Here is a 22,692-nt window from a genome sequence, read left to right as displayed (position 1 = left end):
ACCAAAGGCATTTGGTCTTAATAACTCTCCTCCTTATTTGATAATCTCTCTTCCCTTTCTCTTCGGCAATATGTTGTTTCACTTTCTCTCTTTTACAGGTACTTTAACGGGAAATATTCAGTGGATTTGGCATCCTGTGTACCGCCGACAAGGCCGTGGGCTCGTAACACTCGTCCTGCCAGTGGTGCCCAGCCTTTCTCAAAGGATGTCGGTCACACTAGAATAACCCATCATAGTACATCCTTCTTTCCTCACACAGCCAAACTGTGGAATGCTCTGCTTCCTTCTGTGTTTTCATACTCTTACAATCTGTCTCACTTCAAAAAGCTGGTTTTCCGGTATCTTCGTGGTGTAGATTAATCGTCTTTTTCTCCTCTATTTTTAATTTATGTTTACTCTTATTTTTTCGCCCCCCAGGCCCCGTTGTGGGTTGATGACCTGTACCCGGATGGGCTATTCCCCATTAAAAATAAATAAAAATAGCATATTGACCAGATGTCTTACAGTTAGTCCTACGTCCTGGTGATAACATGTGAACTAAAGCTGTCCCATCAATATCTGGTGCATCATTTGTAACTGATGTTTCCTTTTCGAGACACTTTTGTACGTTCCTCCAGCAGACAGTGCTGGGGACATTCCTGATTTTATTGCTTTAAAATTTCACTGGGAAAGGTACATATGGATCATTATGAATGAATAAGCAGTGTTGAAAACAATATATGAAATATTGTTCTGCTAACGTGAAAATACAGCCAATTCCCGGATTCCTTGTTTATATTTTATCAATCCATTGACTGGCATGGTTGCTAGGCAGCACATATTCTTTGACAATAAATAAAGAAAGTTTCATGCTTCTATTATCACAGCTCTGTGTCTCGCCCACGCTTACCCCAAAAGACACAGAGCTGGACAACAGTGATATACTGCTAAGGCAAGCTTTAAGTAGGGTAGGCTTCACGAAATACTCTTTCGGAGTTCCCAAAGACTCAGTTGCAGCTGAAGAATAAAATCCTGGGCGACAAAGTACCATCAGAAACACCGAGGTAAGTCTACCCTATTTACATATATTTACATATAAAAGATACAAGACATAATATAAATGCACTTCCTACCTAATTGGGAGCTCAGCATAAGCACCACTCATTTCCATCTAACATTCCCTAGGACTCTGTTTCGTGTCATTTAACCATGCCCTATTCCCATTAAGAACATTTCCAATTCCCTGTGCCTCCACTTTATGCATTAGTCTTTCATGGGGGGACCCTCTCGAAGGCTTTGCTCAAGTCGAGATAAACCAAATCATAATCGTAATAGATTTGTCAGACATGAGCGCCCACTTGCGAGTCTAATGCAATCAATGCTCAATTTGTGTTTCTGGAGGTGATTTCGAATTGAGTTTCAAATTATTGCTTCCAGCAATTTCCCTACAATTGATGTTAAAGTAATTGGACGGTAGTTAGAGGATACTGATCTATTTCCCTTCTTGAAAATCGGTATCACATTCGCTATCCTCCAGGATTCTGGTATACCACTCCCGTTTTTAATGACATGTTTGTGAACACTTCTGTGGGATGTAATATATTACATTTATTATATCATAAACCTGCAATACCTAACCTAACTTAACCTAACCTAACATAATCTTACCCAACCCAATCTAACCTAACCTAACTTAACCAATTTTGCAATGTAACTGAAGGGGTTTTATCCTACTTTGCACTTTAACTGAGGGGGTTTTGTTCTTGGGAGCTTTTGTTCATTTTTTTTTTATCCTCGAGGGAATTTGTCCGCATCCCATCTCCATAGCAGGGTAGTCTGCCAGTAAATGTAAGAAAAATACTTGTGCCACTTGTACCACTAAAAATCCCATTGCAACAAGAAACTTGAGATGTTCGAATACTAAACTCTTAAGAAACACAACCCTCCAAAAAGTAGCTGTTGAATTTGCGGAGGGTAACAGTTAAAATTGTCACTCATAATTTACAATGCATTATAAGAAACACAATCGATTCTTTGTATTTCCATAGTGGATTTTTTTAACATATCAATATTGAGTAGATTGTGTTTCAAAGCTTAGTCAAATACCAAACTTTCTATGTCACAAGTCAGGAACGCCGATAGTGTCAGAGCCATCTATGGGTTTCCTATCACACCCGCATCAGACGACAGCCAGGTAAAAGTGAGTCGGTACTTACTCCTGTTACTCACCACGAAGGGGGAGGGAACTTTTGTTTGTGATTGTACAATCTCATATTTCTAGTAGGTGAATACGCTGAGTACAGCACAAACCTTTGAGAATCTGGGTCTAGCAGAAGTAGAGAGGGGACAGGAGTCCGTGAGTGAGTGTGAGGGAGAGGGAGGAGAAAAAGGGAAGGGGAGGTCGCTTGCAAAGTTTTTTTTATTGTCATGATTTAAAGTTTTATGTGATTATTTCAGTCTTGTATTATTGATATATATTTAATATCACACGAAACTTAAGTGACATACACACAAATGCCATAAATAATCACAACCACGTCTCGGGATATTTTCTACACTGCCAGAGCTTCGACCATTTATAAATGACCAAGTTTCATACATACAGTAGGTAGTCTCGGGCGAACACGAAAATGTGAAGACGAATTAAACAAAGATTCTTCAACGAGTTGAGATGTCCAAGATCTGTTTCTTGGCCTGGAATATTCTTGTGTTTTGCCGCTTCCCTATAACAAATGGAGTGCATTTTTAAGGGGTTTTATATTTACCTGTACTGTACAGTCACGATACAAAATTTGTATCCAGGCCTTCGCGTAGCCGGGGATCCAGAAGAGTCGGGTGTCAAGACTCTGCCCCCTCCCCCATGAAATGATAGTTGGAGTGATAGTTCAGTAAGTTTCCAAATAGTGCAAGATTAATGACGGGTCCTTGTTAATTAAAGTTATAAGTTTCATAATATTTGTATTGTAATAATAATGATAAAAAGTTCAGGGTGGGATGGAGACCCAGTCAGTTGTGTGCACCGTGCTGTTGTGATTGTGGTAGCACTATTTTATGATTTAAGGATTGCATTGAATTAACGTTGATAAAAACTCCTATGATAAGGCATGCATTGATATGAAGGACATTTCACCTGGATTTTCCTGACAGAACTGAGTTACGAAGGAAACACAGGAGAGAAATACTTGTAATGGCTGAGGAGTTTCAACCACCACGTCATTCTAGGTTTGTTGGGTTCAAACCAAAATATTTTGTCCCCCAACTCCTCCTCGTCGATGCCCTCTAATCTGAAGTATTTGTTATGTTTCATAGAGCGTCCGACACCGGCGGGTTGGGCTAAGACACCGGTAATATAAACATCGTCAACCCAGAGGAACCGGGCGGTCTTTGCAGCGTGGAGAAGACATGACCCAAGATGTGTAGCAATAACCCACGCCCCTCCAGCACAGTAGGAAGGGTAGTTGAGATCGGGAAATTCCTCAGGCCGCACGCACCATCGACCATCCCGTCTGACTATTGCGTTTTTCCAGTTGTAACAGATGAAACTGTCTGTGGTGGCGTGGAGAGTCCAGGGGACGTGTGGACAGTGTTTCAACACCCACTGTAGCGACGCTAACGCCTTGTGGCTCAGCAGGTGGTATGTGTCCGTGTAGTTTCCCTGAACAAAAAAGAAAACACATTATAAGAGCGTTTTAGGTGATTGTTACCACATGATCAGAGCTTAGAAAACTGGGGAAATAATTATCGTGTGGACTATAGAGCTGTCTCCTTAGCCAAGGAATGAATTAATCATCTACTTGCTTTATTTCACAATTTGACGATGATCCCATAAACTAACTGCATAAAAAGTATTCTAATAAAATTAGTGGGCGTTCAGTAGAGATACAGTCTACAGAGTGTAAACCTACATAATTCTGTGATATTAAACGTTAATGTATTTGTGATTTTGACGTTTGACCTCATGCCCTAAGTATGTGTGGAACCTATGATGAAGAACCAGGGAATTAAGTAATTACTTCTCAGGTCATCTGCTTACTTTATTTACAGACAGACAATTCAACTACCATACAGACGCAGCTAAATACCTTACCCACCTGTACGATGTCGCCGAATCGTCTGCTCTCGTCTCTGATTATTTTGCTTTCTAAACTGTTTTTCACTTGACCCACCATAAACACAACGCCCATCTTCACACCCTCGTCATGAACACCCGCAGACGCCCACGTAGTTCGGGTTTCCATTCTCTTCATCACGGAACTAATGGAGGAGTGGACGTACGCCACAATGGACAGGTTAGGACGCTTTCGGCAGAAGTCTGGCTCCTCGATTAAGAACTGAGGCTGAGAGTCAGCGGACCTGAAGTCCAGTGCGTTGTGGGCTGACTGTGGGACCTTTAACAGAAAATTATGATATTTTGAAACGTGGAAACGAAATAAAAAATAACTTCTTATTATCCATCATTCAACATTTCATCCTTATACATATAAGTATTTAATTACCTATTAAGTGGAAGCTTCTTGAGCACACACACACACACACACTTTTATATATATATATATATATATATATATATATATATATATATATATATATATATATATATATATATATATATATATATATATATACCTGTATATATGCTGATAACCACAAGGAAACAAGAAAACACAAAGTTCCAAGCGCTTGCGTGTAATTTACATTTCTCCTTAGTCTGTACTCACCCCTGAAAATGTGATATACACGAAAGCGCTTGGGAACCAGGGCCGGATTCAGGAGTGGGCAAAGTGGGCAGCTGCCCAGGGGCCTCCACAATCTGGGGGCCTCCACATATTACAATATTTTATTTATTTGTTTATTCATATGGATTATTTTTATTTTCATTTTATAAAATTCACGTTTATCTATTCCATCACGTAAAACTATGGTCAGCAAGAAGCGTGATAGAAATTAGGCTAGCTACTCCTTGAAATTCATGAATACCTGGTTTTCCTATGAACCTTATATTTTTAATGAATGCTATTGTTTGTGTTGCTAATAATATATTTAGAATTCCACAAACATATATTCATTAAAAATGAACTACATGGAATAACGAAATTGAAATAAAAAAAAAAACTAATAAAATAAATTTTTCATTATCACTTCCATTACGAATGCCATCAGGGCACTGTGTTTGTTAAAAGTCGGTCGGAGGGGGTTGGGTCCTGTAGTATCTGTTTAGGCTCGCTTCACTCGCCACACCCTCTTGGGTAGTTATAATGAGCGGGGCCTCCACAAAGAGGCTACCCATGGGCCTCCACAGGTCTAAATCCGGCACTGTTGGAAACTTCGTGTTTTCTTGTTTCCTTGTGGTTATCAACATATACTTGGATCACGCTCACCTACAGTGATTTACTTGCATCTAGATATATATATATATATATATATATATATATATATATATATATATATATATATATATATATATATATATATATATATATATATATATATATATATATATATATATATATATATATATATATATATATATATATATATATATATATATATATATATATATATATATATATATATATATATATATATATATATATATATATATATATATATATATATATATATTAATATATATATATATATATATATATATATATTGATTTGTATTACTTCTCTCTCTAGTCTGTACTCACTGAGATGTGAATTGCTTGGGAACTTCGTGTTTTCTTCTTTCCTTGTGGTTATCAGCATATATATATATATATATATATATATATATATATATATATATATATATATATATATATATATATATATATATATATGTATATGCATACACACACATGCGCACATGTGTGTGTGTTAGACTGGGCTTATGCTGATATTGCAGGAGTCGTAGACCCTCAGCAATTTGGCAATATGAAAACTTCCTCCACCACTCACTGTCTTGTCAGCATTCTCGATTACATATACCGCCATCTCGAGAAACGAAAAACGTCTGTAGCTGTCGCCTTCATTGATTTCACTAAAGCATTCGACCTAGTCAACCACAATTTAATCATCAACAAAGCTATTGACCTCGGGCTTCGGAGAAGTATTATACCATGGTCTTACAGACTTCCTCAGTGACCGACGCCAAGCTGTACGCTTCTGAGGGGCAGTCTCCACCTTTCAGTCACTCACCTGTGGTGTCCCCGAAGGCACCAAGATGGGACCACTCTGCTTCCTTATGCTTATCAATGATGTCGACGACTCCACCATTGGGATCAGCGTCAACAATTCTGCTCCCGACTATACCGCCCTTCAGGATTAATTGAACAGTCTTCAAAACTGGGCCACCAACAACCACGTCACCATCAACCATACCAAGACCATGGTTATGCACATCAACCTCTCCTCCGACATTGTCCCACCCCCTTCCATTAGTTTAGGTCCCAACACACTCCAGGTTGCAGATTCCAATAAGCTCCTCGGCGTCACCATAGACAACAAACTAAATTGGAAAACACACATCAGTGAAGTTGTCAAATCCTCCAGTTTCCGTCTCCACCTCCTCCGCCGATTCAAGTCCCTCGGAGTTCTTGCACCCTAGCTCCTCGGTGTTTACTCAACATTCATACTTCCCAAGCTCACCTATGCCTCCCCTACCTGGTCTTCCTCCCTGAATGCCACACAACGTAAACACCTAGAAAAAGTGCAAAAGAGGGCATGCCTGATTATTCTCTCCCCTTCCTACTCCACATATCAAGAAGCGCTCAACACACTGACCCTTTCGACTCTCACTGACCATCACCACGACCTCATCTGCCAATTTGGTAAGAAGCTTCTGCACCATCCTCGACAACGGCTCCTACTACCACCTGAGATCCCTAGCCCGAGAATTGCTGTTCGACACCACAACCGCATCCAGCCCATACGTGCACGAACTGATCGCTATAAGAACAGCCCAGTCCCAACCATTGTAAAAATTATCAATAACTTGTAATAAACCAGTGTATTCACTCCCAGTAAATAATACTTCTTGCACTGTCACTATGTTGAAATGCCCTGTAGTTTGAGCTTTTCCCCATCTAGTTATTATATATCTTTTTCGTATCACTTATGTTACTTGTATATTATTTGTAAATCGAAACCCATTCCCCAATTATGTAACTGTATATTTTCAGGCTTCTGGCTGCAATGCTCTTTCAATAAACCGTTAATTATTATTATTATTATTATTATTAGACACACACACACACACGTATAAACACACGCAACCCCCCACACACACTCAGTATACATACCCATCCCACAGAATGCATATAGTACTAAATAAATAGGCACTTCTCAGCCGCACATAATCACCCCATACTTACGCCACCGCAGAGAGGGTCATGCCACCAAATGACAAGAAGAGTGAAAGGCGAAGGTAGAAGATTGAGGAGGAAGGTGTTGGTCATTAGGACGAGCAGCAGCACAAACAGTAGAAATAACATGGCTCTCCTGTGTATCACACAACCTGCCGGTACATTATCCAAGGTAAACACCTCTCACATTGTCACACATGACTTAATGTTAACTATAATATGTAAATATATCCATATATGACTGACTGCTACATATACATATACTAAGAAGGGGGGGGGGGGCGGTCCGCCACGGGTGACAACCAGAAGGGGGTGCCATGAGGCTCATAAATAAATAAATATTTGTCCTCTGGAGCCTTTTTTTTTTTTTTAAATCTAAGTACAACTTACGAGTTATAAGTGCGAAAATTTCGTCATTTAATTTAATTACCCCTTCATCCATCTCATTTTCAAATAAACAAAGGCAATTTCCTGCAACTGGTGGACTTAGTATCAAACTATGATCCTGTTTTGAAAGAACATCTTTTGGAGGGTAAGCATGCTATTCCATCTCAGACATCTGGAAGGAGAGCGAGCTCTTATTTGTCACCAAATATTCAGAGTGAATTCATCTGTCTTCTAGGAATTAATGTTAAGGAAAACATTTGGGCTGACATCAAGAAGGCCAAGTATTTTGGAATTCTTTTTGACAGTACACCTGATATTTCTCATACAGATCAGATGTCCGAAGTGATTAGATATGTTCATATTGAAGGTGATTCTGTTGAAGTAAGGGAATCTTTCTTGGGTTTCTTTCCTATTGCTGGAAAAACTGCAAATCAGCTCACAAAGGATATCCTGAGTAATCTGGAGAGTGATGGACTGGACATTAAGTTTTGCCGCAGTCAAGGATATGATAATGCTGCAACTATGGCTGGTATTCATGGAGGTGTTCAGAAGAAAATCAAAGAAATAAATCCAAAGGTTTTGTTTGTGCCTTGTCTCAATCATTCCTTGAACTTTTGTGGGGTACACTCTTTTGGAACCAATCCTTTATGTGTAACATTCTTTGGAACTGTTGAGAAACTTTATTGTTTTGTTTTTTTCACTTTCAACTCACCGATGGGAAGTACTGAAAGAAAATATGAACCTGACAGTCAATAGAGTTTCTCAGACTAGATGGAGTGCACATCATGATGCCGTAAAGCCTCTCAAGAAACAATTTGAGAAGCTGATCATAGCTCTGGAAACATTGACGGATCAAAGAGAAAATGTTGACACAAGAGGATCAGCTGAAGTTTTGCTTAAAGCTGCATGTGATTTTTATTTTTTGTGTTATCTTTCTTTTTGGTGTGATGTACTGGAAGAAGTGAATCCCACACAGAAGTAATTGCAAACAGAAGGAATAAGTCTTGAAAAGTGCACTGTAAAGCTCAATGGTTTGAAATTGTTTCTTCGAGGTCACCGGAATGAAATTGTGGAGAGAGCGATTCAATATGCAACTACACAATGTGAAGAAATGGGCATCTCCATGGAAACAAGAGGGAGGATAAGACGTAAGAAAATGATGCCAGGAGAGATGGCTAGGGATGCTGGACTGACAATGCAAGAGGAAATGAGGTGATCAATGTTTGAATGCTTAGATCGATTTAGTCTAGAATTGGATGTTCGTTCAGAGGCCATGGATAACGTCCTGTCAATATTTGCAGCTATTCAGCCAAGCTACTTGCTTTCTGCAAAAGAAAAACAACTTCAGGGGAGTATTTCAAATTCAAGCATGACCAAGATTTTTAATGAAATTTCTGATGAGGATGTCATGGTAGAAATAATGCGACATCGCAGACACATGGAGGCTGCCAAAATCACACCTGAAGAAGCCAATAAATGGACAGTCTTGCAGCTCCTGAAGTTTATTGTCAAATGGGACTTTTGTGAAACCTTGCCTAACTTGTCATTGTGCCTGAGATTCTTTTTAACAATATGTGTGTCTGTTGCATCATGTGAAAGAAGCTTCTCTAAACTGAAACTTATCATGAATTATCTTCGTTCTAGCATGACTCAGGCAAGATTGAACAGCTTAGCTATGATTTCTATCGAAAATGAATGTGCCAAGACAGTTAATTTTGATGAAATAATTGGTAAGTTTGCTGAAGCTAAGTCGCGATGAGGCTGTAAAACTAATATATATATATATATATATATATATATATATATATATATATATATATATATATATATATATATATATATATATATATATATATATATATATGCACTGTACTGTGGGTGCGTGATCCAGGTATATGCTGATAACCACAAGGAAAGAAGAAAACACGAAGTTCCCAAGCGCTTTCGTGTAATTCACATCTTCAGGGGTGAGTACAGACTAAGGAGAAGTACATAACAAGGTATATATATACAGAGGGGGTGAGATCAAGTCCACAATGGTCAGGTATTAGGTAATGACCCTACTAATCTTCAAAAAGCACCGCAGCAGTCGGTAGTCAGGTCAGAGGGTAAGATGACCCAACCTTCTCACCTGGTTACAAATCTTCTTAATTACGAAATTATCCAGTTTGTACATACCATTACTCAAATTCATGTTGACGGATTCGGTATGTTTAATGAGACTGGATTCTATAATGTTCCTACTGTCAATTGAATTACAGGGTAATTCAGTAATTCAGTAAGGGAGCAAATGAATGCCCTCCCCTGGGTGCCCAGTACTCTAGGGACGATTGTGCATTTTATTTTTACTGTATATTTATTCATCTCTGGAAGGAAGGGGGTGCCAGTGGATAGGTCCGCCCCGGGTGCCAAATACTCTAGGAACGCCCCTGCAATATACATCACCACCATCATCCGAGTCAGTCTATTACTGAATAAAAGTTTTCCTAATTATGCTCCCAGTTTCCTGTTACTACATTTTATTACATCCGCTACACTATCATCTACAGTTGTACACTATACCACCACACCCACTACACTATCCTCCATCCCCCAACTTAGACTTGCTTTTAATGAGAGGGGGGGGTCCATCTTCTGAACACTTCTCATTTCTGGGGTGGATGCGCTTCTCCATGCCAAATTTCAGCTGTTTCTCTTCAAAACCATAGCCCAAACTGTACAGATGACACTGTTAATGACATTACTGTGCACTACTATCAAGCACCCTGAGTCTAGTGTTCTTCGAGAATGTGAAATAAAACCAAGAGGTTATATGGTGAATAGTTATGTTTCGTTCGTCTGAAAAAAAATCATTTATGACACGAATGAGACATTTGGATAAGGTTTTTGTTTGACAATTAGCAACGCTCAGTACATTATAACTTACTGCAGATATATTCCCAATTAAATAAATTATTTGGCATGGGTTACGGCAATGGTAAAATGAAATATCTAAATTATTCCGAACAAATAGAAAATAATTTTGGAAACTTGCTTGCGAATTTACAGGTATGAATTTATGACTGATCTGGTAATGCTGCGGTGTTGTAGGGAGTAGTACCCCCTTTTTGTACTTTACTCCCACGGAAATTCATACTATATAGACATTATTTTGCATTACACCACTGCATCATAACCTATGACACCATCTCATTGTAAATCGACATTCCATCAGATTACTTCGACAGACTTGCAGATAGTACACCGACAGATCACCAAAATACAGTCAACCGTAAGTATGAATATGGGTGTCATGGTATTCGAACCCATAAAGCTCTCAAACAGTCTTCTAGCTGGACGGCATTCCGTTTTTGATACTGTTCCCGTGTATATATTGTAATATTATCAGTGTTATTAATATTTGTCCTATTGACTCACATATTTTTATAAAATGCCTATGTATTAGCCCCCGTCTCATAGGCAGAAGTACTTATATAAATATGGGTTAATATATTTGTGCTATATAACTAGCACCCCCTGTAATCTTCCGTAGCTGTGAGGTAGCATGTTTAGTGCACGTGATGGGTAAAGTTCCACGCACAAGGCGTGTCCCCAGAATATCCTAGGTCAGCTATCTTGGGCTGGACCCAGCAGCAGTTTCTACTCATTTCTCACGCTAGTTGGACGTCCTTAGAGCCTATCCTTGATAGTTCTGTCAGGCTTAATACAGCACTCACAGCTACAGTGACTATTGCAGTGATATCCTTTTGAAAGAGTAGATAAATCTTTTTTGAATAAATGAAGAAATGGAATATTTGGGTTTCACTACTAAAACCCAATAAACTTTAATCTGCATTTTGTATTTCCGCTTGTCCATCAGCCTCTACGTACTAAGTAAAAATATATAAGCCTAGGGAGCAAGTACCAGAAATGGCCCAACCTATGTGGACTGAGCAATTATGAGGGCGAACTTCCAGAGTAAAATTCCTTATGATGAGCTTGTTTGATATGTAACACACACTCGTGTACTTTACCGTTTCAATGCAGATTTCAAGTATTCCCAGCACCTTTGATCCCTTTGGAGAAATAAAAGACGAAGCCTCTTTAAAATTTCAATATCTCACACCAAACAAAGCACCTAATTCCAATAATTTAATCCCAATCTGAAAACATTGGTCAACTTAAAATCCTAAAATTGCCTGGATGACCGAAAAGATAATAAGACTTCAGTTTTATTTATTTGAAATATCATTCATTTTGCTGGAATCATGGACATGCGTTACAGACTCCAGACTTCCGGATTCTACCACCGTCACCTAAGTAAAACTCCGGAATATTACTAATTTTGGGACAAGTTGTACAAAAGTTGTCAGGTAGTCATTTCAACGGAATTAAAAATTATATATATATGAATTTATGTCACTGAATTTATCTTATTAGTTACAAATTGTATTAAATTGATACACAAATGAAACAATGCCTAGAAACTACTCCGGCACCGCCACCCCGGCATACTAAAACCAAGCATATTTATACTAATGTGTAATACTATTTTGGTAGTTTAATTTGCCACACCGTGCTCACGTATTGAAAATTGGGGTGGATATTATATCTGATATGACGTCATTCAACATCCTTTATGGCTTTTTTCACCACTTTCAACAGACCACTTACGATTTTTAGCTTAATTTGATTTACACATTTTGGCTATCATTATTAAATTATTTGGATTATTATCTTTAAAGGTTTACTTTTAATGATGGTTAGAGTAATTTGGGAGATATAAGCGGCGATGAGGCAAGCAGAGGTTTTAAGTGATGTTCTTCACAAAATATGGAATTTTTTAAAAAGAACAATAAAATTTTTCTATGTGTTAAGTTCGATATGGAGTGATATCTCTATAAAAAATATATTCTTTGCAGATTTATACTTATATGCATCTACTTATTTTTGGTTTCAAAATATAAGCCCCATCGCAGTGGTCATCGGGCAAGTGAGTACTCACAGAAATTTTACTGCTCCAATAACGAATCGCAAGATGATATTTCAGCCCGGCATATTTCCTGCAAACCGACTACGGCCACTACAAGTACGGGTGTACACCGCAGACAGTTCTAACAAATGGCCCAGCCAAAGCGCCTGTTGCAGACTACAGTTTGCCTGCTACTTTCCACACAGCCACCCAAAAGGCTACTGAGGAAGCGAAATGAACAAGTATTCGATAGTTTTGCCCGTCATTCCAAGCAGCTTGCCGTGCAAGCCAAGGAGCGAGTTATAGGCTAGTAAATATTTTGGTTACATTGTCAGTACATATTACAGGAGAGAAACGTTGTGTCCTGCGCGACACACACGCACGCACGCATCGCATGCACACAATGCGCACGCACGAGCGCACACACACACACACACAGATGACTGCAAGTTTGCAGGAGAAGCTACTGCACCATCTCACTATCTTCTGTTTCCTACTCGAGATCCTCTTCAGTAATTCGGCAGAGACAATTACGCACCAGCATTAGTATTAAGCAGATAACTGGTTCAGTGAGACCACCGTGCATTTTGTGATAAAGCACGAAGCTTTCTGGCAATACCTATAGAACTCTACCAAAGGAAAAATTCAACTCTGCATTACCCTTTGCATTTTGCTCAGAATCCCAAGCGTATGCTTTATTTTCCTGCCATTTAAGTACACCGAAATTCGCTTATATTAGTACTAGTAACCAGAGAACATATGGCTTAAATTTCTGGCATGTACACAGAGGTTTCTTTGAGTGGCAGGAAATTTCGATTTCGTACTTAAAAGTATTCCGGGTGTCTCAAAAACTCTATTTTAAAGATGGAGGCTATAAAACACTATACATGCATTCTTATTCCTTTTATTGCATGATTACAGACAATACATTATTTTTACGTATTTCCGGGCTGCAAAATTCCAGCTACGCATCAATTCGTTTCACTCACACTCCTGCACAACCCGCGCACGACAGGTTATTTCATGCACTTGCAGTAAGTGGTACTTTGGCACCTTTTGCGATCCACTTCTGGAGAGTTCTTTCTGCACATTCTTTGGATGTTTGAAGCTGCGGCCGGTTCCAGAAATGCTGCTAATTTCGTCGATCACATTTTCTCATCCTCAACCTTCGGAGAGGGCATGTCAGGCACAGCGTTGATCGGATTTGCGGATGGCGCCCGTGACGCGCCCAATTCGATGACGGCACGTCTTGAGTGCCGCGGCGTGAGCGTTGCCTAGCGTTGTGGAAGTGGTTGATCTTAATGGCTTTGGGTGAACAGCGCTTTCGCGGCACCGCTCACGTCACTACCCGCTTATTTCTATTGCAATATACCTAGCAAAGTGAACTTTTCGATGGTATCCATTTCTGTGACTATGGGTCGCGCGATTTCTGGTGAGCTGAAATGTACATGAAGTTATTGGTTCGTTACGAAGGAGACCAGCAGACTGTCAAGTGTTCATGCCAAAAGAGTGATGGTTGCCACAGCCAGCACAAGAACGTCACTGTACAGACTATGAAGCTTTTGTGACCACATTTTGCTGCAACAGCGACGTGGACCATCAGCCTGCTTCGCGGTGTCCGGCACCGCTACGTTCGGTCCTTCTTCACTGCGTACGGGATTCCCCGCTTCTCGTTGCTTCGCCTTCGTGCGCATCTCAACAATGTCCTTCGCCGAACGCTGACCGACAATAAGTCAGTTTGCTTCGTGGTGATGATGACTACTGTCGACAGTGTGCTGGCTGTTACGACGTTTCGAACTCTTACTGCGAGTCGCGCCATTCTGTGTTTGCCACCATCCACCTCACCGAAGTGCTGCAGGTTATTCAGTCAGGCCAACTGCTCTACCATTCTTTCTGACAATCCGCATTTGCTCTGCTTCGCGAACCTGATCGATGGAAATTCCGGAGAAGAGGTTTGATTGCTTACGACATTTAGCTGAGTTCAACAGGAAGTCAGCCAAGCCACCATCCTCGCAGCTTGCGCAGCTCTCCATTTTACCCGGAGAGCTTGGCTTATCAGCAAAAGAAGCAATACAGTGTTCGGAGCTTTGTGAGCATGTTTATTTGCTGAAAACATTTCACTGATTTTCATTTCTTATGAGATGCTCGCTGTAGCATTGTTCTTTGGTAATACTTCACCTACAATGAGCACGGAAATCTATGTTTCTGGTACTTTGAAAGCCGAAGTGCTTTTAGTACTGGTTACTTTAATTTGGAGAGTTTTAGATATTCTCAGCAGACTACAACAAAAGTCAAACGCCACAGATTCTGGCGACATATGTTCTCGCTCAATATTTCGAGCTGGATTCTTTGCCTGGTGTTACTTCGTGACAACGAAGCTGGGCGAGTTTCGACCGCTGGTGAGGAAACACTTTACAATCAATTCTAACTGAAATTCGGTGAAGCAGTTCACTACTTCCAGAACTGGGTTTGCACATTGCAAGCTTTTGCCTAGCCGTAGGGATAGTTCGAAAAAGTAAAATGTGGTTGGGAACTTCGTAAACTACAGATAGTAAAAAAGCCGTAAATCGGTGACTCCTAAGGCCACACAGCAGAACAGGTCATGTACTGTTTTTATGGCCTCCATCTTTAAAAATGGCGGTTCTGAACACCGAATCACTTAAAAAATGGAAAAATTACATCCAGCAACCCATAAAACCTATGTGCGTTATTGGCTCGTACCCCAAGCCTACGTGTTTGTTACTGAGAGACTGACAAACAAATTTCGGTGGCCGCCATTCAGAAAATGGCCGCCATATTTCTGGCAAAATTTGAGATGCCCAGGGTTCAAATTTCGCCCCGGCGGGCTCTACCAAGCCGTGCTTCTCATCACACAAATGCACGCATCGGCCTTTGGCTATCCGCTGCACTGCCATCTAGGTCTATATGAGCGACAGTATTGGTTTACTATAATCAGCGCTCTTAATTCAACCTACTGTAAAATTTATCACCAATTTGTTAATCTCCAGGTGTTTCATTTCTTATCTATTTTACTTTTTAGAGTACTGTAATGTGATGAAATTTATTATTAATTACTTCTCTCCCCTGTTTTCTATTATATTAGTATATGTTAAGGTACTATTTATGTTCTCTTTGTATATTTTAATCGTATATAGCCAGATGATTATAAACCCATTGATTTTATTAATATCATTACAATAATGGTTCGCCCGGCGGTCACCAGGCGAAATCTCTTTACGCAGCTTCGTCGACCAACACAACAACCACAATTCCTGCTATTAACGAGTTGCATGACTCAGTGTCAAGGAATAGTCCCAGAAGACCCATCAAGTTGCTACACTGCACTGGCTAACTATTACACTGAACAAGATCTGCAAATCGATTAACATCCAGATCCTACTATTGCTGGGTATAGACAGAGGTACAGCCTAAAGAAAATCTCGCTCATAGCTCACCCCGCTCCGGAATCGAACCTGATCACTACTGTTTATGCATGTTGCTGATCATTACACACACAGACACCGCGCCCTTCACTTACTACCAGAAAGTTACTGCTGTGAGTAATTTACATTTATCTTTGCCCATTATATGGTAAAAATAACACACATAAAGTTAATTTCAGCACTAGTTTAAGGGCAGATTTTTTCTGCATCATAGAAACAAACAAAGATGTTTTACTTACGTGCAATAATACTATGCCCACATTCTTGATGATCTGTTGTGAGCACTCAGTTGTTTATACAAGGCCATCATTTACACCTGAAGGACAAAACAAGTCAGTATTCCGACTGAAAATCAGCTAAAGGCCAGTTTCTCCACCTTACTTCCATCTTACTCTCTTACTCACTCCACCTTCCTTCCTATCCATAATTTCCCAATCCATCCCACTTACCCACCTGAATATCCTTTCAAACCATCCTACCTGCACCTGACTACTTTCCTACTCCTGATTCTCATTTCTTATTTCCACTTCCATCCTCTTATCTACTCCACCTGCCTACGTTCCAATCCTTACCTACCTGATCATTTTCTACCTGACTACCTTTATCTACCCACTCTGATTCTTCATTCACCCACTTCCTACCCACCTGCCTACCCACCCGACTACCATCCTACTTGCCCACCTGACTACTTTCCTACCCACCTGCCTCCTCACCTGACTTCACACTTACTTACTTCCACTCTGCCATTTTCTAGTACACTCTTTATATATTTTACTCTTACTTTGTTATATTTATATGTCTACTAAATATCTAATTGGACAACTGATTCTCCACTGTATTATCAGCATATGCAAAAGCTGAGTAACCTCCTTTTTTCCTCTACGTTATAACACACACACACACACACACACACACATATACGCATATACCTGTATATCGTGCCGGATTAAAGGGGGGGGGCAACCGGCAATAAGAGAGAAATTCAAGATGGTCGCCAGGACATTGCCCTATATGTTATTATCCATATCTCCACTTGTATTTCATCATAGGAACACGCTTTGTGTGTGTGTTAAAACATAGGTTTTTGACGGCGCGATCTCTAAATATTGCTAAATGTACGCAGATTTACGAAAACATTTTTTGTGAAATAGCTGTCAATATCAATGCTCGTTACTTTCGCCATTTTTTGATTGATTCATTTGGCTTCATGAAAAAGCCAGAAGAAAGTGAGTTTGTTCATGAACTTGACAGCACACGCAACAAACGCAGACTATCTGAACCGTATCGCGGCCTCCAGCCCGAACCAATCTTCCACCGGCCGTTACGGCATACAATGTGACTAAATTCTCAAAGAATCTATCCGTCTCGCAATAGATAGTGATAGTCCAACGGTTCATTTGCAAACCACCGAGATCAATATATTGCAATTAGACACATTCATTTCTAGTGCTAATGGCTTATTTATAGGCTTCTTACCCAGCAACAACAAAATTAAGCTTGAAACTTCTAAGGCAATACACAATCCAGTGTGTTGATGCCAGCTTAAATGCAGATATTATCAGTGACAGGCATTTTCAGGTGAAACGATATATAGAATCCTTGTCAGCTGATTAGAAATGAAAGCATTCCAGACACTTCCAGAGCTTCCATATATTACTGAGAAGCAGACTCTGCACTTGATTCCCATTACGCGCATTGCTTCAATAAATAACAGGGACAGAAAGAGTTTTCTACGTGCCGCCAAAATGACAGATGCTCTCGGTGGCATTTCCATTACTTCTAAATGCACATCGATTTTCGTTAAATAGATATATAGCGATAAAATAAGTCGTTCGACTTGATACCTCCAAAATGTTCTATACCATCGGTACGCATATATAAAACACTCTTGTTATCTTAAAAGTAGGTTTCTATTCTCGCACGGGAGATATATATACAGTGACTAAGAAGCTGCTTCCCGCACCACAAGGACTGGCAGCCTCACTCTATCTATGTATTACCGAGCGCCGCATGTACAGATGCCAGCATTCACAAGCTGAATACATAAAGTATAAATATGATAATTTATATACAACATGGTGCATAATAAAATGGGAATATTACATAGAATTAATACATGTTCTGTAATACTTACTATACATACCTCAATAGAGTAATATAAGAGTAATATAATAATACACAGTTTAAGGTACTATTTTGCAGTTCATATCATACAAGTGACTTGGGAACACAACAAGATACATTCCTGTTCATACTATTGCAACAAATATGGGATATATTTTAGGTAAAACTTGGCAAAGCCCAACAGGAAGTGACTCCACAAGTAAATTTGGTCCAAAGGCAGCTGCAGTCAAAATGATAGGCCCAAGAGTTTGGAGAGGACCCAGATGGCATATACATTGACAAGAAAAAGAATCACCTTGTCCAGTTATTGAAACTTGGCAATGAGTTCAGTAGCATGGATGAATTAAGATGCTACATGCAGAGGTGGAGGTTCATGTGCCTCACTCAAATACCAGGAGGGATATGTTGACGCTAAGGTATGGGCTGAATAAAGTGCTAGAGGCGCGACATTGCGGCTACCCAGGCTGCGCTGTCAAGCACCTCGTTACCTGTAACTGCAGACCCCATTCTCGGCCATCCGCCTCCAGACCTTGCGCCAGGTCAGTGCTGGGATTTAATCTGTGAGCGCCCGCTGGGCGCCTTTTGTGGGAGGCCCCTCATTATAACTACCTTAAGAGGGTGGGGGTGGCGAGTGAAGTTTTCAGTTTGGGTTGAGTTCTGGTGCTGTAGTTCCCCGGGAAAATTTTGAAACCTGAACACTTCGGTTAAATCTTGAAACTATGATGGAATAGACAAATACACTTTAAAGAATGAAAATAAATATAATCCAAATGAATAAACAAATAAATGGGGGCCAGATTGTAATAAGGAGGCCCCCAGGATTGTGGAGATGCCCCGGCAGCTGCCCACTTTGCCCACCTCCTGAATCCGGCCTGCGCCAGGTGCTGGTATTCATTTCTGAAGACGTTGATAGAGCTGTTTCCATCGTTGTGTCCGCCATGGGAGCAAACCCCCAACTTTCATGTGGAAACATCGTGGCTCTGGGGAAGAATGACCTACATCCCCGAGCCTCTTAAACAACTTTCTATCAATTTTCTGTAGCGACAGCGCTCATACTCACGTACAATCGACGTCCAGAACTGACGACAACGTTGCCGGTATTCGAGCAGAGAGAAGGGGAGGGAGCTCGCCTCGCCGCGGCATACAACCATATTCACTGCAGAGATAAAGTTTAATATGGTTACTGATATTGCAATAACAAGCGATGCCACGATGTTAAGGTTATTTTCAGACTTATGTCAGTTTCAAAGCAATTCATGGTGGTGACACTACTCAGCAAATTTATGCTATTGCGGCAACATTATTTATAAACTACATGAGTGCGCCACGAATATTACGCTGAAATATGCTCGACATCAAAACATTCGGGGCAATGAACAGGCAGACAAACTAGCAAAGCGACTGTGGGTTCTAGGAGACAACCACGTACTTTGGGAGCGTTGGGGTCGTGTTCTCTCTTGGGAAGACATACACAAATGGGTGGTGGCAACAATGAATGATCTATGTCAGATCTTTTCACAAATAAATTGAAGACTAATATAGGAAACTGGCTTCAAAAGTATACAGAAAAGAATAGGATAATAGCGGTTCTCAAGCAGACTAAGGTCACCTGTAATTTATTCGGACTCACTCTAAAACTCTTACATAGATAACTTTTTCTCCTACCTGCGCCATGCGCAACAAAAATCTCATGTCTATTCGACATTATTTCCTGACAGAGTGCAGCCAGTATGAATCCAGAACGCCGGCGGCTGAGGTGCGTTAGCGATCAAACGAGGCTTGCGGCTGACTGTACTCAATTTGTAAGATGCCGATGTCACCATAAGTGACGCTGTAATACCTTCTCAAGCGAGCACCTGTCTTATCGGCATACAGAAAGATACACGCATCATCGGCTTTTATATGCATGCAACCACGTCTCTACAAGAAAATAAAATGAATAACAAAAGCAGTAAACAAGATAAGAAAACATACAACACGAGAGACATAATACAAACCTTTTGTCATATACAACACGCACATATACTAAAACTGACACCTACCAACACATATACAAACAAAAAGACACGTATACAAAAAATATCAAATCACAGAGAAACTTGTCACCTGACTGGCCATTTCACCCGGACTACCGCAACCCACCATCACACACCTTCCAGTCACACTCCACAATTCATCCAAAATCAAATACCAAGAGGAAAGAAGACTACCAGAGTATTTCAAGAACAAGAAGACTCCAGGCCGGGATTCAGGAGCGTGGCAGCGGGCAGCCACCAGCCTCCTGCCACAATACAACATTTTACGAGATGAGCGATTCAGTTGATTATTTTTATTTTTACTTTTTAGAATTCACGCCATCTGGTTCCACCGCTGGCTTCCAAAATTCTCCTGCCGAAGTGTTCACTTTCTTCTCGGGCTTACAGCGCCCTTCAGAACTTCCAGATGTTTAGGCTCGCTTCACTCGCCACTTCACCTTCGCAGTTATAATGAGGCCTACAAAGAGTGCCGCCCATGGCCTCACAAGGCCCAAATCTCGGCACTGAGAAGACCATATAAGAAAAGAAAAGAAGAAACAAGACTATCAGGATTAGTTGTACCATCAGAGTAATGGAGTAATGCGGCAAGAAAGAAGAACAATATTAGAAGAAGAAACTCTCAAGAAGAAAAGAAGACATCAGTTTCCGGCCGAAATAGCTCTAAAGCGCTTAGCGGCCAGTAATCCCCAAAACAAGTTCAGTATTACCAGCATGTTGCTATTTACAAATTTGTTTCCAACAACGTGCAACAAGAGTGACACATACATTCCTTTACAACATATATGCAACTGAATAAACTTACATGACCAAGTTTGGATCGTAAATCCTATGGCTTCTGTGAGGAAGATTGACGACTAAAAGCGTATGAATCTCAAGAGTTATTTCCTGATGATCTACCTCTAAAATGTAAGTGTGGAAAAGGTGCCACAGTTATGTCTATGCCGAAAACAGAGTATCCTACGCTTGCACCTACACCGCAAAATGCACTCTGCCAACCAGAAAGAACGCATGCCGCTTCCAAGCCCCAAAATGGTAAGGCAGACGGAGCACAATGCACAAGGTACTCAGATTCTAGTAATATAGTATTTTGAAGAGTCTATTTTCTATTGTGGGCCTAGATAAACAATATATACCCTACATGAAATTCATGCATGCATCCAAGACCACAAGTACCTTTACAAACAATACCTAGCCATTTTTAAACTGTGAACAATCATTACTTTTGTGTGTAAAATAGTTTTATGAACCTGTTTTTTTTATCATTTTAGAAACTGTTTAAATTTGCTCTTAATTTTAAAACTACTTTAATAAATATTTTGTAATATACTACACAGTATTTCCATATTTCATCATCATAAAAGACAACATATTGGCAACCATATTTAGGGAGCTTCAGATGAAAGTGCTTCTTATTTCACTTATTTGCATATTTTAAATTCTACTTCCATGAAAAACTTATATTGACATACTTCATTTCTGAACAAGCGCGTACTCCAGCAGCCTCTACGCTTCGGACGAAACCTTGGGATAACCATATACCCTTGGCTTGTATGATCGTGATTGAAACCATCAGTTTGAGAAGAAACAGCACTGAGAAGATTCTTGGCTATCTCTTATGGGCCACGAAATGTTAAATTCTGTGAAGATAGAAATTTTAGCGGCGCTCAGCACACGATGCAGGACCTTAACTACCGCTCTCGCTCCGCTTTCATTTGCCAGATTCCAGTAGTGAATCACTCCTATTTTCCTGACAGATCCTATGTTCAGCCTTCTCCAAATACAGAATGCTTTTATTCTAGTCACGTATAAGTGGGACCAGATATATATTATATTGCAAGAGAAGGAAACCCAATTGTCAGTTTCTTTATTGAAAACTATCATTTATATAATTCCTCGAGGTAATCACCGTAACTTCCACTATTTATGAGTGTGAAGAGAGAGGACGGCAGCTACAGTAAATAGACCGTTTAATCACGTCCTTTCGATGTGAGATTATGAATACCGCCCGTGAGCCGCTTATCCCAGCCGACCCATGCCGACATATTGTCGATGGGCTCTCTACTTCCAAAGAGGCTACTAATTACGTGATAAGAGCATGACAACTCATAGCTAGTGAAAGTTACAGGATGAATCAGTATATAAATCAAATGTACGAACCCATTTATATAATACTTCTAAGTTGATGAGACAGAGTATTATATCGTTCGGTCACCAATGCCCGAGCTCCGAGAGGACTACAATAAACTCGCAGACTACATCCTACACAACCCTAACCATGTTATAACATATATAATACACACACACACACTAACTATTATTGAAAGAGCTTGGTAAAAACAGAAGCTGAAAAATATACAGTTACATATTTGGGAATGTATGAATTACAAATAATATACAAGTAACATAAGTGACAATAAAGTAAGACA

At 40.0% G+C, this 22,692-nt stretch overlaps 1 protein-coding gene across 1 annotated transcript in view; it reads right to left on the bottom strand.

Moving 5' to 3' along the window:
• Positions 1-2,136: 2,136 nt before the first annotated feature.
• Positions 2,137-22,692, bottom strand: part of LOC121853884 (beta-1,3-galactosyltransferase 5-like) — a 24,311-nt gene continuing 3,755 nt past the window's right edge. Inside the window, exons 2-5 of the mRNA XM_042348263.1 lie at positions 16,346-16,422; positions 7,335-7,477; positions 4,071-4,367; positions 2,137-3,634 (exon numbers count right to left, since the gene is read on the bottom strand). Of these exons, the coding sequence (XP_042204197.1) occupies positions 3,134-3,634; positions 4,071-4,367; positions 7,335-7,454 (918 nt within the window). The 5' untranslated portion in view covers positions 7,455-7,477; positions 16,346-16,422 and the 3' untranslated portion in view covers positions 2,137-3,133. The remainder of the gene's footprint in view (positions 3,635-4,070; positions 4,368-7,334; positions 7,478-16,345; positions 16,423-22,692) is intronic.

Source organism: Homarus americanus, unplaced genomic scaffold (assembly GCF_018991925.1).
Source record: "Homarus americanus isolate GMGI-L3 unplaced genomic scaffold, GMGI_Hamer_2.0 scaffold18703, whole genome shotgun sequence".
Lineage (NCBI taxonomy): Eukaryota > Metazoa > Arthropoda > Malacostraca > Decapoda > Nephropidae > Homarus > Homarus americanus.
This window is presented reverse-complemented; position numbering and strand designations above follow the sequence as displayed.